Source organism: Anarhichas minor, unplaced genomic scaffold (assembly GCF_050575085.1).
Source record: "Anarhichas minor isolate MPS153535 unplaced genomic scaffold, ASM5057508v1 ptg000023l, whole genome shotgun sequence".
In the NCBI taxonomy this organism is placed as follows: domain Eukaryota; kingdom Metazoa; phylum Chordata; class Actinopteri; order Perciformes; family Anarhichadidae; genus Anarhichas; species Anarhichas minor.
Window position 1 is genome coordinate 7,141,561 of NW_027466469.1, and position 22,633 is coordinate 7,164,193.

A 22,633-nucleotide genomic window follows, 5' to 3' on the forward strand; every position below is an offset into this window, starting at 1 on the left:
GAGGAGACTTTACAAGTCTTTCCATTAGTTGTTGTAGACCACAGAGACAGAACACTGAGACGGGCTTCATCCAACCTAACATTGGGTGATTCCAGGGCACTCCATGAGCTCTGTTTAGATAAACAGGATCAGAGGATACCAGCATCCTCTGAGCCTAGTTTCAAGATTCCGAAATAAGCACAGCCCAGCATTGTCATGGAGATATTTCCCAACCTTTTTCTAACATCACTGTATTATTATGAGGTGTTTTACCTACTGTACCTTCTGGACAGACATTACAGTTTTATTTCTGTCAGAGATATATTATTGTGAATGGAGGCACATTACGGGAATAATACTCAGCAGCATACAGTGGAAGCAGGCCAGCAGTGAGGGAAACATGTAAAGAAAGGTTTACCACAGGGTCACCTGCAGTATCTTCTTCCACCGCTAGAGGGCCTTTAGTAGATTGACCACAGTCAGCTCACTTGTGAATTCACTGATTCATAGTTTGTACATCATGAAGTGCGCTGCACACACTGACCTCCTGACCTCTCCTCACAGAGCCAACAGTGGGACCGTCAAACATCAACGCCACGGCGCTGACCGCCTTTGAGATCCAGGTGTCCTGGGAGCCCGTCCAGCAGCTCAGCGCCAACGGCATCCTCAGAGGATATGAGGTGAAGCACTGCATGGATACACATGTGGATGTTTGTCCAACCTGACCAGATAGCGGAAGAGAAAAGTGGTTCGGTAAAATTCAGAGGGGGTAAAGATGACCTGATTAAGTCATGAACAGACCAGTTTGTTTTACAAAGTACAGAGAAATGTGGGACATGCATTTATATTTCTACATATAGTCCAGGTCAATCAACAGTATCTTACTAAGCTACACAGCAGGGTGAGAACATGAATGAACTGTCTTCTTTCTCATGTGAATATTTGACATTCAAATAATAATATAAGAGAAGGTTTAAATTCACTTATTGTTACACTTAATTATCAGGAATATTTCTGCTCCCTTTAATGTGAAAACAGATGCATTTTGTCTCATGTCTCATCAGCTGGACCTGTGTCTGTATTTTATCTGAGTAGTTTTTGTTGTAGGGAAGCCCAGGGGTACAGAACATTGACTTGTCAGCAGTGGTAATAAAATACAGCTCATATGTTTACTTTCTCAATAATCCCAGGACGAATGAAAGTATCACCTCAAGTCCATATCAGTCTCAGTCCATCTAGTCCTCTAAAATGACTAATGTCTTATAACATGTATCTAACAAATACACATACAAACCCAGGAGAACCCACTGAAAAGAAATCAAGAAAGAATTATGAATGTGATAATACCACATACATAAAGATGAGGGAGGAGAGGAAGAAACAAAATCACAATGCCAACTCTTTCCTTTCTTTATGTTGTATCCATTTTGACCAATATTTACAACATGCATTGATACAACGCAAATCATTTGGCGAAAAGACGTTAGGAAATTATAATACATTTGATCATACTTGTATTTATTTTAAAACCATACTAATGAGAAGCAGTGTCTCAGGTTATGTGTGTAAATGTGTTTTTTGGCGTCCCTGTGTGTCCTCAGATCCGGTACTGGCGGCAGCACGAGCGCGAAGCGGCAGCAGACCGAGTGCGGACAGCGGGACTGGAAGCAACAGCCAGAGTGACCGGACTGAGACCCAGCACTCGGTACCACGTCGCCGTTCTGGCGTACAACAGCGCCGGCACCGGGCCGCCCTCGCCGCGCACCACCGTCACCACCAGGAAACCACGTACGGCTGCAGTACCCGACACATGCATACACTGCCACAAGTGTGGAAACCGCTCACTAAGCAAAAAACAAGTCAAGCTGTGGGGTCACAAAGAGGGACAGATTCACAGAATATTAATTGCTTTGCTTTTAGTTTGAAATTATCCTCACGCAACAATGAGAGCATGATCATTTGAGATAACAAGTATCCAACAGGAAGAGCCCATATCAGTTTAGTAAGGGTGCTTTCAATCTTAATCAAGCCATACTGAGACTGCTTTAAAAGTGGCTGCACATGTGGCTGCACATGTGCAGCCACATGTTTTTAGCTCAAATTCAAAAGCGAATCTACTGTTGAATCCGTCTGCTGATCGTCATCTGTTTGGACCAAATGAACCGAACCAGAGGTGTGAGAGTGCACTTAATAAAAAGGCTCTTGGAGCACAGATAGAGTTGCACAAACACACCCAGACACACACAGGAGTCATCTTCTCAGGCATCAAAGATCCTGTGACTAACACATCCAGGTTAAATGAGCCATGTAGCCTCCTCCGCCTCTCCTCCTGGCAGAAATGGATGATCCCTCTCAGCTGCAGCAGCAGCGAGTGGCTACTCTCAGTACTCAGGAAGTAGAGTAGGTGCTCGGTACGTCCTGGGTCTGTGGCTGTAAACGTATTCAAATGGATGATTAGACATGATCCCTGTTGCAGAGCAACATTCACTTCTCTGCCTGGAGCCACGTCAGCTGGTACACCTACACCTGTCAAAACAGACCCCACTTATCTCTAGACCACATTATTTTTACTTCAAATCAAATGTATCCATGTACTTTGCCTAGTGCATAATATAGCATTTAATAATGGCTTGCTCAAACCTTGTACAGGCGACATAAATCAATAAATGTAGACACACACATACAGTATATTGACATACTGTACTTACATGAAATATAGATGAATAAATACATAAACAAGCTAATGTTCTGGTAAATACACAAGTGATAATGTAAGTGATTAAGAGATTAATGGATACCTCTAAGTGTGTCACAGTGAATGTATTTACAGGCATTTTAAATAAAGTTTATATTTTATATTAAAGGTGCGATGTGTTATGTCTGTTCATATGTTCCAAATAAATATGGGGCAGCATTTCACCGGGCAAGAAACTCTGACAGACGGTCAAAAAACCACTGCTGTCTGATACTCGTCACATGTGGTGTCGGCCTATAGTTTATGATAGCCAGTTATGTGTTGACTGTGTCACTAAAGGGGGGCTGTACGGTCTGTGACCCGCCACCAGGAGACTACTTTGTTGGGAAGAGAGCAGTCGGCAGCTCTGGGAGACAAACCTTTAGTTGGCGGCTGTATAGTAACTCCAATTGAGCCGCCGCAAACCCCTGAGTTCTGTGTCTTACCTCTCTAACTTCAGCAACAAAAAGCTTACTGATCCGTTGGGTTGTCAGGGCAGTCCCCTGGGATCAGACCCCCAGAGGTGGGGTTTGTGCTGGCTGAATTTGAGTTGCTACAGCTAACCGCTAACTGAAGGTCTGTCTCCTGGCGAAGTAGTTTCCTGGACGGAAAGAGGGCAAAACGAAAACGTAAGTTGTTTTCTCGTTTCTGCCTGTTTGGATTTAAACCAATAAACAAACAATCAGAGCATACATGTTGGACTGAGGACAGACTGGACGCTACAGGCACTCATGATGGTATTACAAGACAGGACTCATCTTTTTATGTTTTGAACTCAAATGGCCAAAACTTACACATTGCACCTTTTAAAGTGCTGCTGCAGTGATTTAGCGCTGCACTTCCACAAGGTGGTGAGACACAAATATGAAGTAGAATTGCAGAGATACCTAGTTTTTATAGTTCCCATAGTTTACAAGATCAAGGTCAGACCTTAACTTTTTCTTCTTCTTTTGAACGTTTTTTTTTTTTATTCCACACCCAAAATCACATTTTCTTTCTTTTTCTATACATTTTCAACATGTTTGTGTTTCCATTACAGCTCCTAATCGTCGTCCGGGCAACGTGTCATGGAAGGCTGATGGCTCATCTGTAACGGTGAGGTGGGATCACGTGAAGGCCATGCACAATGAGTCAGCAGTGCTGGGCTACAAAGTGAGTGTTGTCTGACTAGTGTGTGCATGTCTGTGTTTGTCTTCATGTAACATAAAAGACGTCACTCTCTAAAAGGGTTCTCCCAGGTAGTAGTTTTCTAAAGCGTGGACTTAAGGCAATGACACTTAATAAACTCTGGTCAGACTGTAGTGACAACAGTGAATACTTGAGAGACAGCAATGAGACGTCACGTCCTTAAAACGTGACATGAGACTTGTGTGCTAAAATATTCAGGTGTTACAGTTTCACTTGGTAAAATTGTGGAACAATAAATCATTATAAAGTCAGTACCAAGCAAGACTGGCCTAACTGCACATCTTGAATGTTAACATATTAGTCCTAATAGGACTCGGCCACAGCTATGTAAAAATCACTAATTGCACAGGAATTAGTTAAGTAAACTGTTGAGATCAAGAGGCAAACTCCGGGTCTGAAAAGTGAAGCCATTGCTAAAGTGTTTTGAACCTGCATTCTCTCTAATGTCCAGCAGGGGGCGACTCCTCTGGTTGTATAGAAGTCTATGAGAAAATGACTCTACTTCTCTCTTGATTTATTACCTCAGTAAACATTGTAAACATGAGTTTATGGTCTCAATCTCTAGTTTCAAGTCTTCTTCAATACAGCATGATGTTCAATTAGTAAATGATGGTCCATTTAGAGTCAAACAGACCATAAAACAGAGGATGCTTTAGGGCGGGGCTACATGGTGATTGACAGGTCGCTACCGCGGCGTTGTCCAGTTTAGGAGTTGTCCGTGTTTTCGTCTTACAACTTTAAGTCTTTTACAGTGTTTTCAGTTCATTACAGTTACTTGTAGCGTGCGGTTGTACTTAGCTCCACTCTCTCGTGTCACATGGTTGCAAATAAACAAGATGGCAACAAATGATGGTTCGTATGCTGTGTTGCTTTAACATCTAGCATTCAGACACTTGCAAGACTTGCAGTTTGACTTGTTATGTTCTTATGACGATGTGTAGGGTGACATGGTCCCAGACTACTTCAAGATAGAAATGCAGCGATCGATTGGCTTCCCATTGAAGTGTCTATGACACTCGCATGCTCAAAACAACTGTCAGACCAAAAAACAGCATAAATCAGAGTGAAGATCTATAGAGGGCTCTGTGTAGCCTGATGTTACATTATTAACAATGAACACACAACTTTAGCTGTCAAGTTCATGTGATGATCATGTTAAGAGGCTTAATAATAACCATCCTCATGTAATTCGGCATGAGTACACACACACACGCTGCCTGATGTTTTGTCCAATCACAATGCGTGTAATCTGCTCTACATGTGAGATATGAGAAGCAATAAAGAGGCAGTATAAGATAATCAAAGATCATGTTGATGAGCCTTGTACCAGCTCATGCATGACCATCAAAAGATAACAGCTGTAACAATGATCCTTTGATTCCAACACAAGCTGTTTTAGTTGCAGTGCACAAATCACAGAACAACACTGTCAGCAACTTTGTGAATTCTGAACTGATGAAAAGTATAAAAATGCACTTTGTGTTGTAACGATGAGGTCTGAACTTAAATCTGGACCTGCTGTGTTCTGTGTGTCAGGTTCTGTACAAACACGAGGGCCAGAACTCTCTGAAGGTTCTGGACAAGACCAAGACGTCCATGAGCCTGCCGCTGCCAAAAGACAACGGCTACGTGGTGTTGGAGATCCGGTCCTGGGGAGAAGGAGGGGACGGGCCAGCACACGAGATTATCGTGTCCCGGGACTCAGGTGAGGAACTGAGAAGCACACACTGAAGCTTCCTCTGAGGGACGGGGATGTTTTGGTGGAATAAGCAGAGTACAATAGACATTGATGAACAAATGAAGTGAACACAAAGCGTATGTTTGTTATTAATAGCTCGGGATCCCCCAGAATGAGCTGGAACATGTTGCCGGTGAGAGGGAGGTCTGGGTCAGCCTGCTTGGCCTGTTTTGATAACTTATTTTGTGAAATATTCACTTTTTTCAACAGAACACCTTTTCCGGCCGACTTCCAGACGCTAACACAGACAATTTTCCTTTGAATTTTGGATTATTGCAGAAAGTTAGCTCTGTGGGGAACACAAGTTTTCGATGCTTAAACGTTTTGTTCAGCAAAAAAGGCTGAAGGCGGCTATTGGGCGTGATCACGTTTTGTAGCCTCATTTAGCCACTTGTTAGCAACCACTTTTTTAAGTCACTTGAAATTCACTGGAGGGGTATTTTATAACGTAGAACAGAGCTCATAAATGACTTCAGCTTGTGTTAACCACAGACCTTATTTCAGGCATCTAACCAAAAACTCTATTTTTAAAAACCTATTGACTTCAAGACGAGGGAATCGGATAAATTCTAACTCATTTCCGGCACCCATTATATGGCTAGACTTGTACACACCTGATAGAGAAACCAAGTGTGCGAAGAGAAACCGATGCCATATACATCCTGCAGAATGAGCTGCTATTCCAGCACTGGCAACAGCAGCCTCCACTGCAAAGCAACCTTACATCTTATACTATAGGGGGATTTCAGAGATGAAGAGAAAACGCACCTTATTAGCTTTTACTAACCACAGTCAAAGGCTCACAGTTAGCAGTAAGGCTAAACTATTAGCAACATCTCTCTAATAGTTTAGCCTATTAGCAACATTTCTCTCCATCTCTCTAATAGTTAACATTTCTCTCCATCTCTCTAATAGTTTAGCCTTATGCATTAGCTGTGAGCTCACCGCTGCGATGCAGCAGCCATGATGGCTAACTAGTATTAGCAGAAGGCTAAGCTAAACTTTTGGCTACATTTTCTCTCCATCTCTGAAACGTTTCCCCAATAGTATAGCTTGCTAGTCTTGAATCAGTTTTTCCTCTCAAACACGTGATAAAGTTGATAAAGTTTGATTTACAGCTGATGATGATTTCCCATGTGTAACTTTAGCCCACTACTCTGAGGTGATTCGTGTTTGCATCCAGTCTTTGCTTTGTTTTGCTTCCAGCCAACACTGTGATGTAATCGTGATGTCAGCAGGAAAAGGGTCTATTGAGTTTCAAACACCGGCCCTATTAACGTTCAGTATTAACTGGGACACATTTGAACCTGTTAGTTTACTGATTAAGAGTATGAAATGCTGGAAATATTCATGTTACATTCACAAATGTCACATCATGTTAAATTGACTTGTTGCATACTGTCTCTCGCACAGGAACTGGTATGATGGTGCAGAACGAGGCCTCCTCCGCACTGTCCAGTCAACCTCTCCACCTCCTCACCGGCTTGCTTCTACTCCCTCTTGTGTCGTTGGCCGGCCTGTGATCTCAGCCGATCTGTGGACTTTTTGCTTTGAATGGCTTGAAGCTAAAGCTGTCCTGTGTCTCAGCCTGTGTTTGGGGTTGGGGTGGGTTCAGGTGGTCGGGGAAGATTGTAGCACTGCAGGGATTGAACGGGTGGGTGAGGAAGGAGGGGTTTCAGTTTTCATTTAAAAAAATAAAAATAACAACAAAGAGGGTCTTTTTTTAAGCTGGATGGATTGAAAGGGTTGAGGGAGCAGGGAATCCCTGTCTGGTTGTGTATTTATGTACCGGTGTCAGTGAAACCATGCCTTACCGGGACCATCACATATGTGGCTGACGCGTCTCATACACTCGTCCTCCGAACTGTAGCTGGCAAGACACAGACTTCAGGTGTACATTTTTCATAGAATAAATGATGTGTATAACTTGTATACATACAGTGCAGTCTTACATGTGATGGGTGTCTGCCTGTTCTGTCCACTCTGAGAGCAACTTGACTGATAAGTGTCTGTTTTCTGAATGGTTGTGGGTGCTGTAAAGAGCTGTAAAGGTCTGCATCTACAATATTAAGCTCCTCGTGCATTTTTCACTGCTTGGTAAGTACGTCATAATGGACTCTTCGCTAAGTCCTGTCCCTCAACCACAGTTTAGCCAATCATAACATAGCTTTAGCCAGCAGCTCTAACAGTTATCTGTCTCTGCTCCACAGACTCATCGGTGGTTTCAGATGTTCTTCATGTTCAGGCTGCTTTAGTGGATTTGGAGCTCGTCGTGGTGAAACGTGTAATAGTGATACTTGTTACCCAGAGAGGTTGTAAGAGATAAAGGTTTTTAAAACAGATGGAGCTAACATTAGCCGAGTACGTTAGCGCATCTTTAACTAGCGTTAGCACTCATATGCTATGCTAGCTGCTGAAGGTAATGTATACACATGCTGCTTTAGCTTTTTAAATGATTGTAACAGTGAATAAATATCTACCCCGCTTTACAGGAACAGAGTTGTTCCTTCATTTCATTGTCTTCTGTCTCCATCAGCAGGTGATGTGATGGTTCACGTTTACACTTTTTTATTGGCTCCTGGATATTTCCTTCAAACGCAGATTCTCTCTGAAATCACTTTAGGTTTTTATAAAGATGAACAAATCCTTCAAGGGTGTGCAGTTAGTGACAGGGTGGGCTCCATGGTGGCTCGGACAGCTTAGCGTAGCAGCAGGGGGCGGTGCTTAGCAAAGGGTCAATTGTAAAGTGCCTGTTCCCCAAATTGTGAAAAACATGGAATTTCATAATGCAGCTTATCATGTACACTTCAAATTCTGTACACTGTTAACATGAAAGTCATCATTGTCCATGTAAGCATTTGTGTCAGGATACAACATTGCCTTGTTTTTCCACAACTCCCCTAAAAAGCAGCACCCCATTGTTGAACTTATGTCTTGTTGCTCACAGCGTGAACACAGAGTCAGTCACTCATTGAAGCACTGAATAACTTTTTATCATGGATTTTCAGCTCCTGCTAATGTCTTTATGCTTGCTTGTGTTTTGTCTTAGCTGTAATTATGGAAAGCTACATAAAAACGTCACCAGTCCAAATTAATGTTTACATTTTATATTTCTTATGTCTCATTTTGGGGTTTGTCAAATTGGATGAATGAAAGGAGTATTTCATTATTTGCTCACATTTTGTTGTGCCTGCACTGTTTGAAACGATGTAAAAACGCCTCTGTTCAGTGTTAATCGGGTTTATTGCAGCTGCTTTTATGCTGGTAGATTATTAACATGAAACGGATTAGCCACCGCTAGAGATGAAAGAGTTATCAGAGAATAGTTAACAGTGTCATATATCGCTCTCATTGTAATCCTGTCAGCATCTATCAGCTCTTACGTAACATGTCCGGTTCACTGCAGTTTACAGGAAGGATATGACCTCTAGTGTGCGCATTCAGTCTGTCACTCATTCCTCACAGTTCTCCTGTCCTGGTCAGGTCTGGTCAGCATTGTTCTCTGTTATAACAGCCATGTTTTAGTTCCCACTATATCAGGCTATCTCAAATCTTAACAACATACAGCATGAAGGTTCAGTCTTGGCCCTGGAAACAGTCTTAGGGAGAGTTGAAAGCTCTGGAAAAAACTAGTAACTGTTTCAGGTCAACTGCTCCAAAGCCAAAGCATCAGGAGTTGTTGAATCACAGTAGAAACCACAGGATCTATCCTGAAGATACAGATTCAGCAGTTTGGTCTGTGCTCTGTATGGATAGGTTATTCTTACACTCACTCAAGAAGACTAAATAAATGTTTTCAAAATGACAGAATCATTGTGTGAACAAGCTTGTGAGTTTAATTGGTGATCCAAAGGAACTCACAAGCCTAAATATTTCAATGGTTCGGACAACCAAAACCTTTTTGTGTTACTTTAGTTTTACTTGTTTTGCCTTCATGAATGATGACTAAGGATGAATACTTGATTGATGTTCTCTATTTTGTCAGGAAATGTAACTCTTCATGACATGCTTTATACTTTTTCTCTTACAATATCATTTCATTTACATTAGTTTGGGTAAAAGAAAAACCAATATATTACGCAAACTAGGAAAGATCATTTTGTATGAAATGATTTTGTATGTATCAAAGTTTTAAGACCCTGCAGGAAAAAACCCAACAACCCAAATTGCTGGTTAAAGGAATGTCCAATCCCTTACCCATCAACTACATGCCAAGGCCTGGTGATATAATAGGCAAAATATCACAAATGTCAAAACACGTACACCTAGAATAACACTTTATCTATTAGCTGTAGACAGTCATGATTATTAGTTTCATGATCTTGAACTGAGGTTTACATTTGGGTTCGACCAATATACGAGAAATCACCACCACTGTCTTTCACTCAGAAATGCTGAGCCTCACACACCTGCTTCATCTCTGCACTAGAGCAGAAGGTGGAGATGCTTTCAGAACCGTTGAATGATGTCCTGTTTATTGTGTTTTACTGTGTACAAAGTTTTTTCCCAATGCCTTTAGTATTCATTGAGGAGCCATACAGTCATGTCACCGTGTCTCTGAGCCCAGCTGCTGAATGTTCTGGCGGACTGACTGGTGTCATCACTCACTTAAGGTGGTAACAGCGAGTCTGTTTCCTATGGCTTGGCTGAATGCACTGGATAATGCAGCCCTTGGGCTTTTTCATAATTGTGATTGAATGGAGATGTGAGGGAGGGGTGGGAGGGAGGGTGCTACTTGTAAATTTGATTTCAAATAAACACTTTGGGATTGTATTTGCGTAACGTGTGTATTTATTACATTCACAGTTGTGTCAATGGATTAACTTCCCATATATCCCATATCGCCCCCTGATGGACACTAGAGAGAATGCAAGTTTACCGCATTGGCATGCCGCCTGACAGTTCGTCTGGTTACATTTTGACCTTGGTTCTCTGAGTAAAAAGACTAGCACTTTACTCCATTACATTTTTTTAAAATTTCAACAGGATAAGATGCTCTATAGTTTACCTATAAAACACCTGTGCTGGCAAGATATCTCTGATTCTCAGGGAACCAAATTTACTTGTCAGACATTCTCTATTTTATCGACATATGACATATACATACAAATGTAACGGTATGTAACAGGCAACTCTTTAAGATACAATTAAAGAGACAGTGAAGGCCATAAGCCCAGTTCACAAAAAACAACAACTACTAACACACCAACCAGGTCAAGGCCCCTGAGGTTGGTGTTGGAGGCAGAAGGGCTGCTGAGGTTAGACTGATCTAAGGAACAGAAAGCTTGCTATGGATCAAAGTGTGTTCAAAGGTCAGGGGATCGGCAAAGTTATTAGCTATCCTAATGTGAGGACCATACATTTCCACAGCAAATTTCCGAGTAGTTCCACACTACATATATATTCTAAGCAGGTTTTGACGATATTATGTGTGTTTACTCTAGAAAATTGACAAAATACATTGTACAAAAATGTTCAGTGAGAAAATAGGGTTAAATTAAATAGAACCGGGATTTTATTGACAGTGCCATCCTAATGTCACACCTCTGACTCAGTGGATGTAGACTGTGGGTATAAGTCTTCTTCTCCACTTCCACTATCTGTTTTGCAAAGGCAACATCTTGTGCTTAGTGCGCCCAAGAGCTTTTCTCAGCGATGATACAGCTCTATGCAGAAAGGCCTGGCTATGTGAGACCATCCTGTTACTGACGTTTGCATCAATTCCTGTTGGTGTCATTGGACCAATGATTAATGGTCCAACAGCTGTTTAAGAGGTTTAAAATGTGTAGATATAGAAAAGGAAAAGTTTGACAATGGAGCTAATTGAAAGTCAACAAAATCTGATTTGATTGCACAAAGTATTCCAATAATCCCGTCCACATAGAGGGGTTGCCTCGGTCCAAACACTGAACAAAACCCAGTGATCATTACTCACTGATTCTTGCACATTGATCACACTTCACATCACCACAGGAGCTTTGATGTAGTAATTGAACTGATAGCGCATTTCCCAGCATGTCTAATTAGCCCAGTCTTAACAGGAAGTGGAGTTATTGTGCACGTCAGCGAGACTCCCACCACCGCCGGCCCTTATCAGCTGCACTTTGCTACCGACTATGAGTCATATAAATCTGACCCGATGCCACCGAGCTGTAGACTCTGCTTCGCCTCTGCTTCGCCTCCTCCTGAAGAAAGGTAATGAGATCATCGGCATGTTTGCATTTGTGTCGTATACAACTTGCATTTAGCTGCAAGTTGCTTCATGTGTTCAGGTGCAAACAATTACATCTTCTATTTTAAAAAAGGAGAAGAATGCTTACATTGTACAGCTATTATTAGCAGCTGTAGGCCGACAACTGAGAATTATTTTCATTATTGACTAACTTATGGAATAGTTTTGTTTAATAATCATTAAATTGTTTTGCATATGTTAAAGAATAGTGCTAAATGTCAATACATCTGTTTAAAGTGATGTCTTTATTTATTCTGTCTGAGAAAAAAATGCTGTTTAATTACATATCTATGAAATATAGAAAACAAATGAGCAAAGATAAAGTTAACATAATAATTGTATCAGCAGTAGCTGAACGATATCTGCTTTTGTTGTTCATGTGTTTTACCATCATCTCATGTGGATGTTTTGTGATCATTCACAGGTTCACTGCTGAATCAGATTGGTTGGATCTTCAGAGAGCACAATGGGGAAACTCCTAACAGGTTACAGTAACCAGTTACACATTTCATGAGTTTAATTCCGTTTACCAGTTATGGACACACAAAGACACACACACATACATATACATATAAGATGCCAATAACTTTATACAGATATAGTTTACATTTTTCAAAAACTCCAGGAGAGACGTAGGAAGATCTCTTCTCTTTAATTCATTCACTCGCATTGATTCAGTGATTTGTTTCATCATTCAGTCATAACTGAATTAAGCCGTTTAGAAATTATTCTGAAATCGCTATTCTAACTATTTTGAGCTGGGCTAATTTCTGCTTAATATTGTATTGTTCAACCGTTATTAATCTTGTTGATCTCATGTTTTACAAATTCTAAATGTATCTATGTTACTTTGTTAAAATGTGTTACTATATTACATAACTATCTAATCAAGTCATATCCTAGATTGTAATCTCGCAGATATTTGATATTAAGTAATAAAATTGCTCTCAAATGAATAAAATTACATAATTACTGTTAAATTTGCACATTCATTAACCAAATAATTGAACTAATCGAATGTTGCCTCCAACATTAGTGTTTTAAAGAGGCTTTAGCGGGCTCAGTCTTAAAGCTAGTGAATGTATATATCATATGAAACTACTCGATCTAATGAAACCATTGGTAGCATGTCCTGCTAGCTTGTTCGGAAGGGGGCTAAATAACTGGAATGGCCATATTCACAGGGGTCCCTTGACCTCTCACCTCAAGATATGTGAATGAAAATGGGTTCTATGGTTCCCATGAGTCTCTCCTTTACAGACGAGCCCATTAATAATCACACGCAGTCTGGGGAGAAAATAAGTGTTTTTCTAAAATGGTGCATTTAAATATTTTTGCATACGGCCCCTCAACAGTCTTGGAATTAAATAAATTGGGTTTGACTGGACAGCTGAGCCTCTTGTGGATCCAATGAGCTCAGTTGTATTCATGTGGGATGAAGTCAGTCCTCATAGTAGCCATTTCATTGTAGTGAGACTACTTTGTGGAACTTGACATCAATGTCACCTCTAGGATTAAATGGTCAAAAATGGTATCAACCCAAAAATTGCTGCAACAACTTATGAGACATAATAAAGCATGGGAATGGCCTCATATACTTCCATCATAAAGGGAATAGCCTCATATACCTCCATTATAATGTTGTAACACTTGAATAGGCGCCTAACGAAAGCTGCATCAATCAAATGAGTCTTCATCATGTACGCCGCTTCTGTTTCTCCAGATCACCTGTCCCCCATAAAATAGAGCAACAATGGTCTATGTGGTCCTCTGGTTTGGTTGTTTCGCAGCAACTTTAATTTTAGTTGCTTGTTGTTTCATTCTATTTTTCCTTCCTTGGACGTGTATGTATACATTCTATATATCACATGGCTATAATGCCAAAGTCTCACATCTTCTCTCCTTCTGTTTTCTCTGTTTGTTTTTGTAGCTCTGGGCATTCTGCTCGTTTTGCACATTGGTAAGCATAAGTTTTGTACAGACATTGACTTTTCCTCACACCGTCACGATCAAAGTGTCAGAACAAACACAGGTAAGTCTCATTGCTGTTATCCCACTGTCGTCCCTCAGCCTCATCCAATAGACTGGTGTGCCACATGACCAACTGGGCCCAGTACAGGCCCAGCAGTGCCAAATTCACCCCGGACAACATTGACCCTTTCCTGTGCACACACGTCATCTACGCTCTGTCCACCATCAACAGCTTCAACCAGATCATCCCCATCGAGTGGAATGATGAGCAGCAGTACAGCAGGCTCAACAACCTCAAGAATGTGTGAGTGAACGTGTCTTTAATATCCATTTTCAAGCCAAAACAAGACCTACATTACATTCCCTCCCACAGATGGCCTCCTGTCTGGGTTTTAGACCCAGAACCATTCTCAGCCTGGAATCCTGTTTTAAGTACCAACATTTTACACATTAGAAACATATTGAGTCGTCAGGTAAAACCATGTTCTATTTTAAAAAGCAAGATATTATATACATTTCCAACCTCATTAACACATTTTCATAATAAAAGTATATTAAAGAAAAACCTCATGAGACTCCTTCTGCTTAATAGTTTTCTCAAATTCAGAGCTAATTTAGTCACGGTCGTTTAAACCGTCATGAGTCCAAGGCTAACATTAGTATTGCTCCATCTCTTCAGTTGACAGACTGCGTCTGTGATTGTATCTAATGAGGATAAATGACCATATCAGTGATGTCTGTTTATGAATAAAGGGCCAATACAAACTCAGTAAAAGTCAATGTATTGATCACATGACACAACGCAGTAGATCAAATTGATAAATCGGCGTGAATCAAAGAAACACCTCCTTCCTCGTGGACTTCCTCGTTCTATGATAAGACAAACGTAATCCTGGAGGAAATATATTTCCCCGAAATGTACTTGACAAGGCAGTTCTGTTGTTTGGAAAGACCAGAAACGTTCTTATTTCTTATAATAAAGGTGAGTACTTATAGCTACAGTTGTGTGAAAAAGTGTTTGCCCCCTTCCTGATTTCTTATTTTTTTACATGTTTGTCACACTTAAATGTTTCAGATCATCAAACAAATTTAAATATTAGACAAAGATAACACAAGTAAACACAAAATGCAGTTTTTAAATGAAGGTTTTTATTATTAAGGGGGAAAAAAAATCCAAACCTACATGGCCCTGTGTGAAAAAGTGATTGCCCCCCCCTGTTAAAACATAAATTAACTGTGGTTTATCACATCTTTGGAAAGCTGAGTTCAATTTCTCTAGCCACACCCAGGCCTGATTACTGCCACACCTGTTCTCAATCAAGAAATCACTTAAATAGGACCTGCCTGACAAAGTGAGGTAGACCAAAAGATCCTCAAAAGCTAGACTTCATCCAAAGAAATTCAGGAACAAATGAGAAACAAAGTAATTGAGATCTATCAGTCTGGAAAAGGTTACAAAGCCATTTCTAAAGCTTTGGGACTCCAGCGAACCACAGTGAGAGCCATTATCCACAAATGGTGAAAACATGGAACAGTGGTGAACCTTCCCAGGAGTGGCCGGCCGACCAAAATTACCCCAAGAGCGCAGCGACGACTCATCCAAGAGGTCACAAAAGACCACAGAACAACATCCAAAGAACTGCAGGCCTCACTTGCCTCACTTAAGGTCAGTGTTCATGACTCCACCATAAGAAAGAGACTGGGCAAAAATGGCCTGCATGGCAGAGTTCCAAGACGAAAACCACTGCTGAGCAAAAAGAACATAAAGGCTCGTCTCAGTTTTGCCAGAAAACATCTTGATGATCCCCAAGACTTTTGGGAAAATACTCTGTGGACTGACGAGACAAAAGTTGAACTTTTTGGAAGGTGTATGTCCCATTACATCTGGCGTAAAAGTAACACGGCATTTCAGAAAAGGAACATCATACCAACAGTAAAATATGATGGTGGTAGTGTGATGGTCTGGGGCTGTTTTGCTGCTTCAGGAAATGGAAGACTTGCTGTGGTAAATGGAACCATGAATTCTGCTGTCTACCAAAAAATCCTGCAGGAGAATGTCCGGCCATCTGTTCGTGACCTCAAGCTGAAGCGCACTTGGGTTCTGCAGCAGGAAATGATCCAAAACACACCAGCAAGTCCACCTCTGAATGGCTTAAGAAAAACAAAATGAAGACTTTGGAGTGGCCTAGTCAAAGTCCCGACCTGAATTCGATTGAGATGCTGTGGCATGACCTTAAAAAGGCGGTTCATGCTCGAAAACCCTCCAATGTGGCTGAATTACAACAATTCTGCAAAGATGAGTGGGCCAAAATTCCTCTACAGCGCTGTAAAAGACTCATTGCCAGTTATCGCAAACGCTTGATTGCAGTTGTTGCTGCTAAGGGTGGCCCAACCAGTTATTAGGTTTAGGGGGCAATCACTTTTTCACACAGGGCCATGTAGGTTTGGATTTTTTTCCCCCCTTAATAAAAAAAACCTTCATTTAAAAACTGCATTTTGTGTTTACTTGTGTTATCTTTGTCTAATATTTAAATTTGTTTGATGATCTGAAACATTTAAGTGTGACAAACATGCAAAAAAATAAGAAATCAGGAAGGGGGCAAACACTTTTTCACACAACTGTATATACTGTGTACCGATGAATGAACTGGATAAACAATACACCCATGGGGTTGTGTGTAGAGAGGACGGGATGTACAGTACCTTGCTGAAGTATTCACCGCCTTGGTTTTTTTCCTATTTTGTTGCTTAACAACCTGGAATTAAAATTGATTTATTTTTGATTTGATGTAATGGATAGCCACTAGGTAATTCATTTGAGTTCATCGAAAGGCATGTCGGCGACTCCAAACCAATAAATAGTAAGTACAGGCGAATGAGTGAAGATATGGTATGTGCTGAATATAATATGTAAAGTGTAAAATATGCCATTACTTACAGTTGAATATGGCCAGGGTAAAATTACAATCAGATTAAAAACATATGTGGAGGTAAGGTTTGTCAGAATCAGAAACAATCCCAAGTTCCTGTACAGCTCCCGAGATAGAAGTCTGCAACAGAGAACCATCATCGTAAGTCCTATCGTTTACAAATGAAACAAATCAGCAAGTGAGTTAAGTGGAGAAGTACAAAGCCATCAGTATAGGTTTGAGTGTAAACTTTGTGTTGTTTATTGATGTGGTGATTACAGTTAAGATGTTGTTTGTCTCTCTCTCTCTATTAGTAATCCTGCTCTGAAGACTCTTCTGTCTGTCGGAGGAACAGTCAATGGATTGAGCCCGTGAGTTCCTCCATGTCCTTTACACCCATTCAACTGAGAGGTCAGACACCTCCCTCTGCCTCTGTATCACAACAATGGAGGTTGATTAAATGGAGATCTGTCTTTATACATCCCACCAGATTCATCGCCGTGGTCGGCAGGCCCGAGGGCCGCGCAGCCTTCATCAGGTCAGCCATCAGTTACCTCCGCACCCATAACTTTGACGGGCTGAACTTGGCCTGGGAATATCCTGGACACAATGGCAGCCCACATCAGGACAAGGAGAGGTTCACTCTGCTGGTCACGGTTAGTCATACACTTACAGAAGACATGTCACGGTTATTTTCAGGTTCCTACTTGTATTTTGGGTTTCTACTAGAACATGTTTACATGCTTTAATGTTCATACCTGCTCAGATTGGTCAGTGTTCTCCGGTCATCAGCATCTGCACCGTCTCCATCTTCACAGCGTCACTACAGTCGGGGACTCACTTATTGTGTTGATACACGGAGCTTAGCAGCACTTCTACCGCTGACTGTATCGTTGTGACATCACAAACCTCACGGAGGTCCTGACTGCTAGTTTAAAGGAACAGTTTCTGAATACAGACTGTGTACATTTCTCCGTTGATTAAGCCTTTTCAAACGTTCGCAATATCTATATAGCATCTAGATATGCTTTATAATAAAAAAAAACATCACTATCTACAATATGGGAACTTTAAGTATTACACAAATGAAAAGTTTGAGCTGATGGTGGAGCTAAATGACAAGTCAGGAGCTCATCAAAGTGATAACAATAACCAACAATCCATCGATATGTCAACATCATGGCTGCGCTACGGGAAAAGTTATTGAGGTTCAGCAAAGTCAGACGGCTTCTTCCTCTGGAAAAACGGCATCTAATCCAATAGACCTCAACAAGCGGCCGACTGGTACTGCTGTCCATAGAGCCACGTCAGCAGCATGGCTACAATCATGGTACACATTGTGAACAACGTGTGTAGTCTCCCCTATGGGCCAATCAGTAAAGAATGAATCACTTTGTTTTTCCAGTAAGTATAATGTTACCTTTGAGCAAGACAACATTATTTTAAAATATAAATCCATTTAGTTACAGCTTTTGATACGAGGTGACAAACGATTAAAAAAAGACAAATTACACACTGAGTGACTGAACAAACAAAGTGCTGTGGGATGTCTCCATCAAAACCTGCGGTGTTGTAGTAGGAGATGGACAGAAACAATCAGATGTGGGGGACCTGAGCTCTTTTGGTTCATTCTACAGGAACTTTCCAAAGCCTTTGAGGACGACGCCAAGGAAAACAGGAAGACTCAGCTGCTGCTGTCAGCCAACGTGGCTTCTTTCCTTCCCACCATCGACAGAGCCTACGAGGTCAATAAGATCGCAGAGTGAGTTTGATTTCAGTGGACTCAGTGTCTGTTTATGCTCAGAAGAGTGAGTATCTTTAGTTAGGTGGAAAGGAAGGTCACTTTAAAGCTGTTTCTCACCAGTGCGATAAGAAATGAGATGCAGGAATTCGGAAAATTGGTATGGGAATGTTCTATTTTACTATGCGCACAGGGTCTGGTGCCAATTGTCTGCGTTGCCTTGTTCCATTTTTTTTTCAAATATAAAAACGGTTTGCTATACCTTTCTCCCAGTCCTTAGTAGTTATCAGCTAACTAACCAGCTGTTGGCTGTAAACTTACTGCAACTTCTGCAAGTTTGCTGAAATCTAAGTTTGTCTGTTTATTTTTGTTTCCCTGCACGAATGTTCCGCAGGGGTTTGCTAGCTTTTTTTATATATATATATATTTAAATTTCCGTGTACATTTTTTGGACGTAGATGCATGCTTGGTGTGAAACAGCTTTTACTGTTAAACTGAATGAATTGCATGTACTTTTTTACTACGTCCTCCAATAATGGTGAAACTTCTCTGCTGATCTCAAATAAAACCGTTTAAAATCAACAGTTCCCTTGACTTCATCAATGTCATGACCTATGACTACCATGGACACTGGGAGGCGGCTACTGGACACAACAGCCCACTGTACCGCAGCCCTGTGGACTCCGGCTCACACATTCATCACAACATCGTAAGACACACACAAAGACACACACAAGACGGACTTCTGCAAGACACACTCTTTGACAGTATGTTCTGTTAGTTTGAGTGTTTATTTAGTGTTTATTAATTGTCCAAAATGCAGTTTAAGAGGTTTTATCTCACTGATGAGAACAACATTTAGCATTGCTACGCTAAATATGGTTTTCAGAAAGCCTTTTCCACTTAAAGCTGCATTAACAGATTTTTTTCTATCCAGCATGTGGATGTAAGCCCCTCCCCTTTTAGCTATTATTTGGTCTCCACAAATTCCTTCGACAGAAATCTGTGTTCCTCACTGCTTGACCTATAAACCTGAACTATGAGCTGAAAGCTGCAGAGTTTATTCACAGTTGGATCGACAATACAGGCAAACCTTTTACATTCCAGGGAGGCATCTGATCCAATGTCAATAATACTGAGTTTTATGCTGTCATATTTATCTCCTTTTTGTTAGAACTCTTCCATCTCTCACTGGCTGGCTCTGGGAGCACCAGCCGAGAAGCTGCTGCTGGGTTTCCCAACCTACGGCCGAACCTACCGCCTTACCACCGGTGCTACCGGCCTGGGAGCACCATCTAACGGTCCCGCAGACGCCGGACCCTACACTCGCACTGCCGGCTTCTGGGCCTACTATGAGGTACTGCACAGTCATTGTTCAGCTGACTTTGAAAAGCCTAAATACAGAACACGATAGGTATTGTGGTTATTGCTGCTTCATGACTCAACATCAGCATGACTTGTAGTCATCTACATTTGATCAAGAAGAACATGGTGCTAAACAACTGAGCACCTAAACACATCCAAAATTTGAAATAATAAAATCAATGTGGGCGAGTGTGAAGCATTTCAGGGGACCTATTTGCAGAAAGGGAATATAATATTCATAACTATGTTTTCATTATATGATTGTACAATCACCTATAATTCTCTATTTTGCCATAAGACTAGGAATCGTGTGTTTGTTAGCTTTTAAAGGCCTTCTAATTGTACAGAGGGAGCAGGTCCTCCTGAGTCCTCCATGTTGCATGTAGCTCACCGTTTCTTCTTTCTTTTGACCACCACTCATACGAGGCTTTTCATCTGGGTTAGAATGTTGTCCAAGACCCAGTTCAGAGTCTGCATTTCTCCTTTTCAAGTATTTCTTCATCGCTGTTCTACTCATTTAATTCTACTGTCTTATTAAATTAACTAAATCATTATTGCGCTACCTACTGCCACCTACTGGCATGGAAGAGTATTTCATTACTTAGCCAGCCACTCTATGGCAGGCTCAGACGCTCAACAATGGCAAATTATTTGCAGCAACTAAATTGCAATCTGCAAACCCCCCCCCCCCACTAGATGCCACTAAATTATAAACACTGTCCCTTTAACTGATTCTATCAGTAAAGATGGTAGGAGTATCTCCATCTCAAAGCCCCGTGTTCGTGTCTGATCTAACTCTGCTTATGTTTATGTGTTATCAGATCTGTGACTTCGCCTCCAGTGCTACTGCTGAATGGATCCCTGAACAGGAGGTTCCTTACGCCACCTATGGAAGTTCCTGGGTGGGCTATGATGACCAGCGCAGCTATTCTTCCAAGGTATCCACTATTATACTATATATTATATGGTCATTATAATGACACTGGACAAATTACCACTCACGTGATCTGTGATCAAATGTTCTAGTAAGGTTGGTGGAGGAGAGCAGTTCCCCTTTTTTCCATTCTAGGTCTACTTAATATCCCTGTAGCTGCTGTGTGATCCTTTTTGTCTCTGATGCGCTCGTCCTGTAGGTCCAGTTTATGACTGCCAACAACCTGGGAGGTGCTCATGTGTGGACTCTGGACATGGATGACTTTGGTGGATACTTCTGCTCGGCTGGACCTTATCCTCTCGTCAACCACCTCAGGATCTCAATGGGTAAATACTGTAGCTCAGCTAACTTACAAAGCTGTTTCCACTCACTGTGATGTCTTTTCACTCGAAAGGATTTTATTGTTTGCAATAGTAATTCCTAACAGTCCATACTGAGCCAAGAGTACATTTGAAGTAAAGTCTCAAGAACTTTATACAGATTTTTTACCTATTACACATTACTTAAGTGAAACAAGTACCTTTTCTTAGTTATTAAGCCAACTGGCCAATCTTTAAGAAGGTTAACTAATTAGAATTTACAGTGTACTATTTTTATCTAATCTATTGATCGATCAATAGCCCAATCCCAGAACCCTGAAACAATCAAAATTGCCTTTCAAGTTTTTAATAATAATTTGTATTTCAGTTTTGGTGTAGTTCTTAGTCGGTTGTCAGAGAAGCTTGGTTTAGCCTTTATTCCATTTATGACGTTTTTTTCTCCATGTGTGAATATGCAGGTTTCGGCCCAAAGCCCACCACCACCCCAGCCCCCACCACCACCAGGGACCCCATTGCAGAATTCTGCCGTGGCCGCCCCAATGGCCTGTATGTGAACGAAGCTGATAAGAACACCTACTTCCAGTGCTTCCAGGGAAACACGTACCTGCACCGCTGCCAGCCCAACCTCATCTACTTTGACTCCTGCAAGTGCTGCAACTGGCCCTGAGCCACAGACTGAACTACGAGCACACACCAAGTCTATGAATGTCCAACACAGTGAATTATGTCTGAGTGTCAGTATGCGCTGATTAACCTTGTGGCGCTGGGCTACAACAGGAACCAAAAATAACCAATAAGAAAATTGCTCTTTGCAGCTAGCTCACGGCTTTTTTCAACAAATTAAACAAAATCTACTGACACGATGAATCATGTGACTGGTTTCCTTTTTATTCTTGTGAAGTTTTAATTGCATGATTCAATAAATGTTATACTGCTTCCCTACATTAATCCTTAGTTTGATTACTCCAGTGTAAAGTGAAAGTTACACATCCATGATCAGTGTCCACTCCACAATTACACACGCCACTGTATTATATTCTTCTATATGTCTCTCCATAGATTTATGGGTGGATTATGAGTAAAGTGTCTGCGCTCGTAAACCGAATAAAATCCATCATTGTGAAGGGCTATGTTGAGAAACCGACAGGCAATCATATTTGGAACTCTTATGCACATAAAAGTAATAAAGTATTCCACAAATATTTCATAAATATCTTATAATATTGTATGCCATAAAAAATGAATTATGTGTTATACAAAACAAATCATTGTATCGTATGCGGTTAAAAGGTTGTACTATAGTGTGCCATTGAAATAATACTATACATGTTTCAGAAATGCCATTAAAAATAATAACATACCATAGAAATGTCATAGCATAGAGTGCCAAAAAATAGTACGTAATAAAAAATGTCATAGTAAAGTATACCATAAAAAAGTCATAAAAATGAATAGAATAGAAGGGAATAGAAAGATGTCATAAAACAAGTCATACCATAATATGCATACCATAAATATATGA

General features: G+C 40.9%; 2 protein-coding genes across 2 annotated transcripts in view; both read left to right on the plus strand.

The window, feature by feature from the left end:
- cntn2 (contactin 2) overlaps positions 1-7,162 on the plus strand; it is a 37,389-nt gene extending 30,227 nt beyond the window's left edge. Inside the window, exons 18-22 of the mRNA XM_076096841.1 lie at positions 544-659; positions 1,581-1,767; positions 3,753-3,865; positions 5,438-5,606; positions 7,053-7,162. Coding sequence (XP_075952956.1) covers positions 544-659; positions 1,581-1,767; positions 3,753-3,865; positions 5,438-5,606; positions 7,053-7,162 — 695 coding nt within the window. The remainder of the gene's footprint in view (positions 1-543; positions 660-1,580; positions 1,768-3,752; positions 3,866-5,437; positions 5,607-7,052) is intronic.
- Positions 7,163-12,337: 5,175 nt separating this feature from the next.
- On the plus strand, positions 12,338-21,778 carry chia.1 (chitinase, acidic.1). The gene is made up of 11 exons (XM_076096820.1): positions 12,338-12,356; positions 13,802-13,831; positions 13,942-14,146; positions 17,066-17,122; positions 17,242-17,407; positions 18,389-18,513; positions 19,078-19,201; positions 19,667-19,849; positions 20,679-20,795; positions 20,991-21,117; positions 21,570-21,778. The coding sequence occupies exons 1-11, from the start codon at positions 12,338-12,340 to the stop codon at positions 21,776-21,778; spliced, it is 1,362 nt and encodes a 453-aa protein (XP_075952935.1).
- Positions 21,779-22,633: the final 855 nt, after the last annotated feature.

Coding starts and splice junctions, on each gene's coding strand:
- chia.1 (XM_076096820.1), top strand. Junction 17,408..18,388: donor GGTTCACTCTGCTGGTCACG/GTTAGTCATACA, acceptor TTCATTCTACAG/GAACTTTCCAAAGCCTTTGA. Junction 18,514..19,077: donor GAGGTCAATAAGATCGCAGA/GTGAGTTTGATT, acceptor TAAAATCAACAG/TTCCCTTGACTTCATCAATG.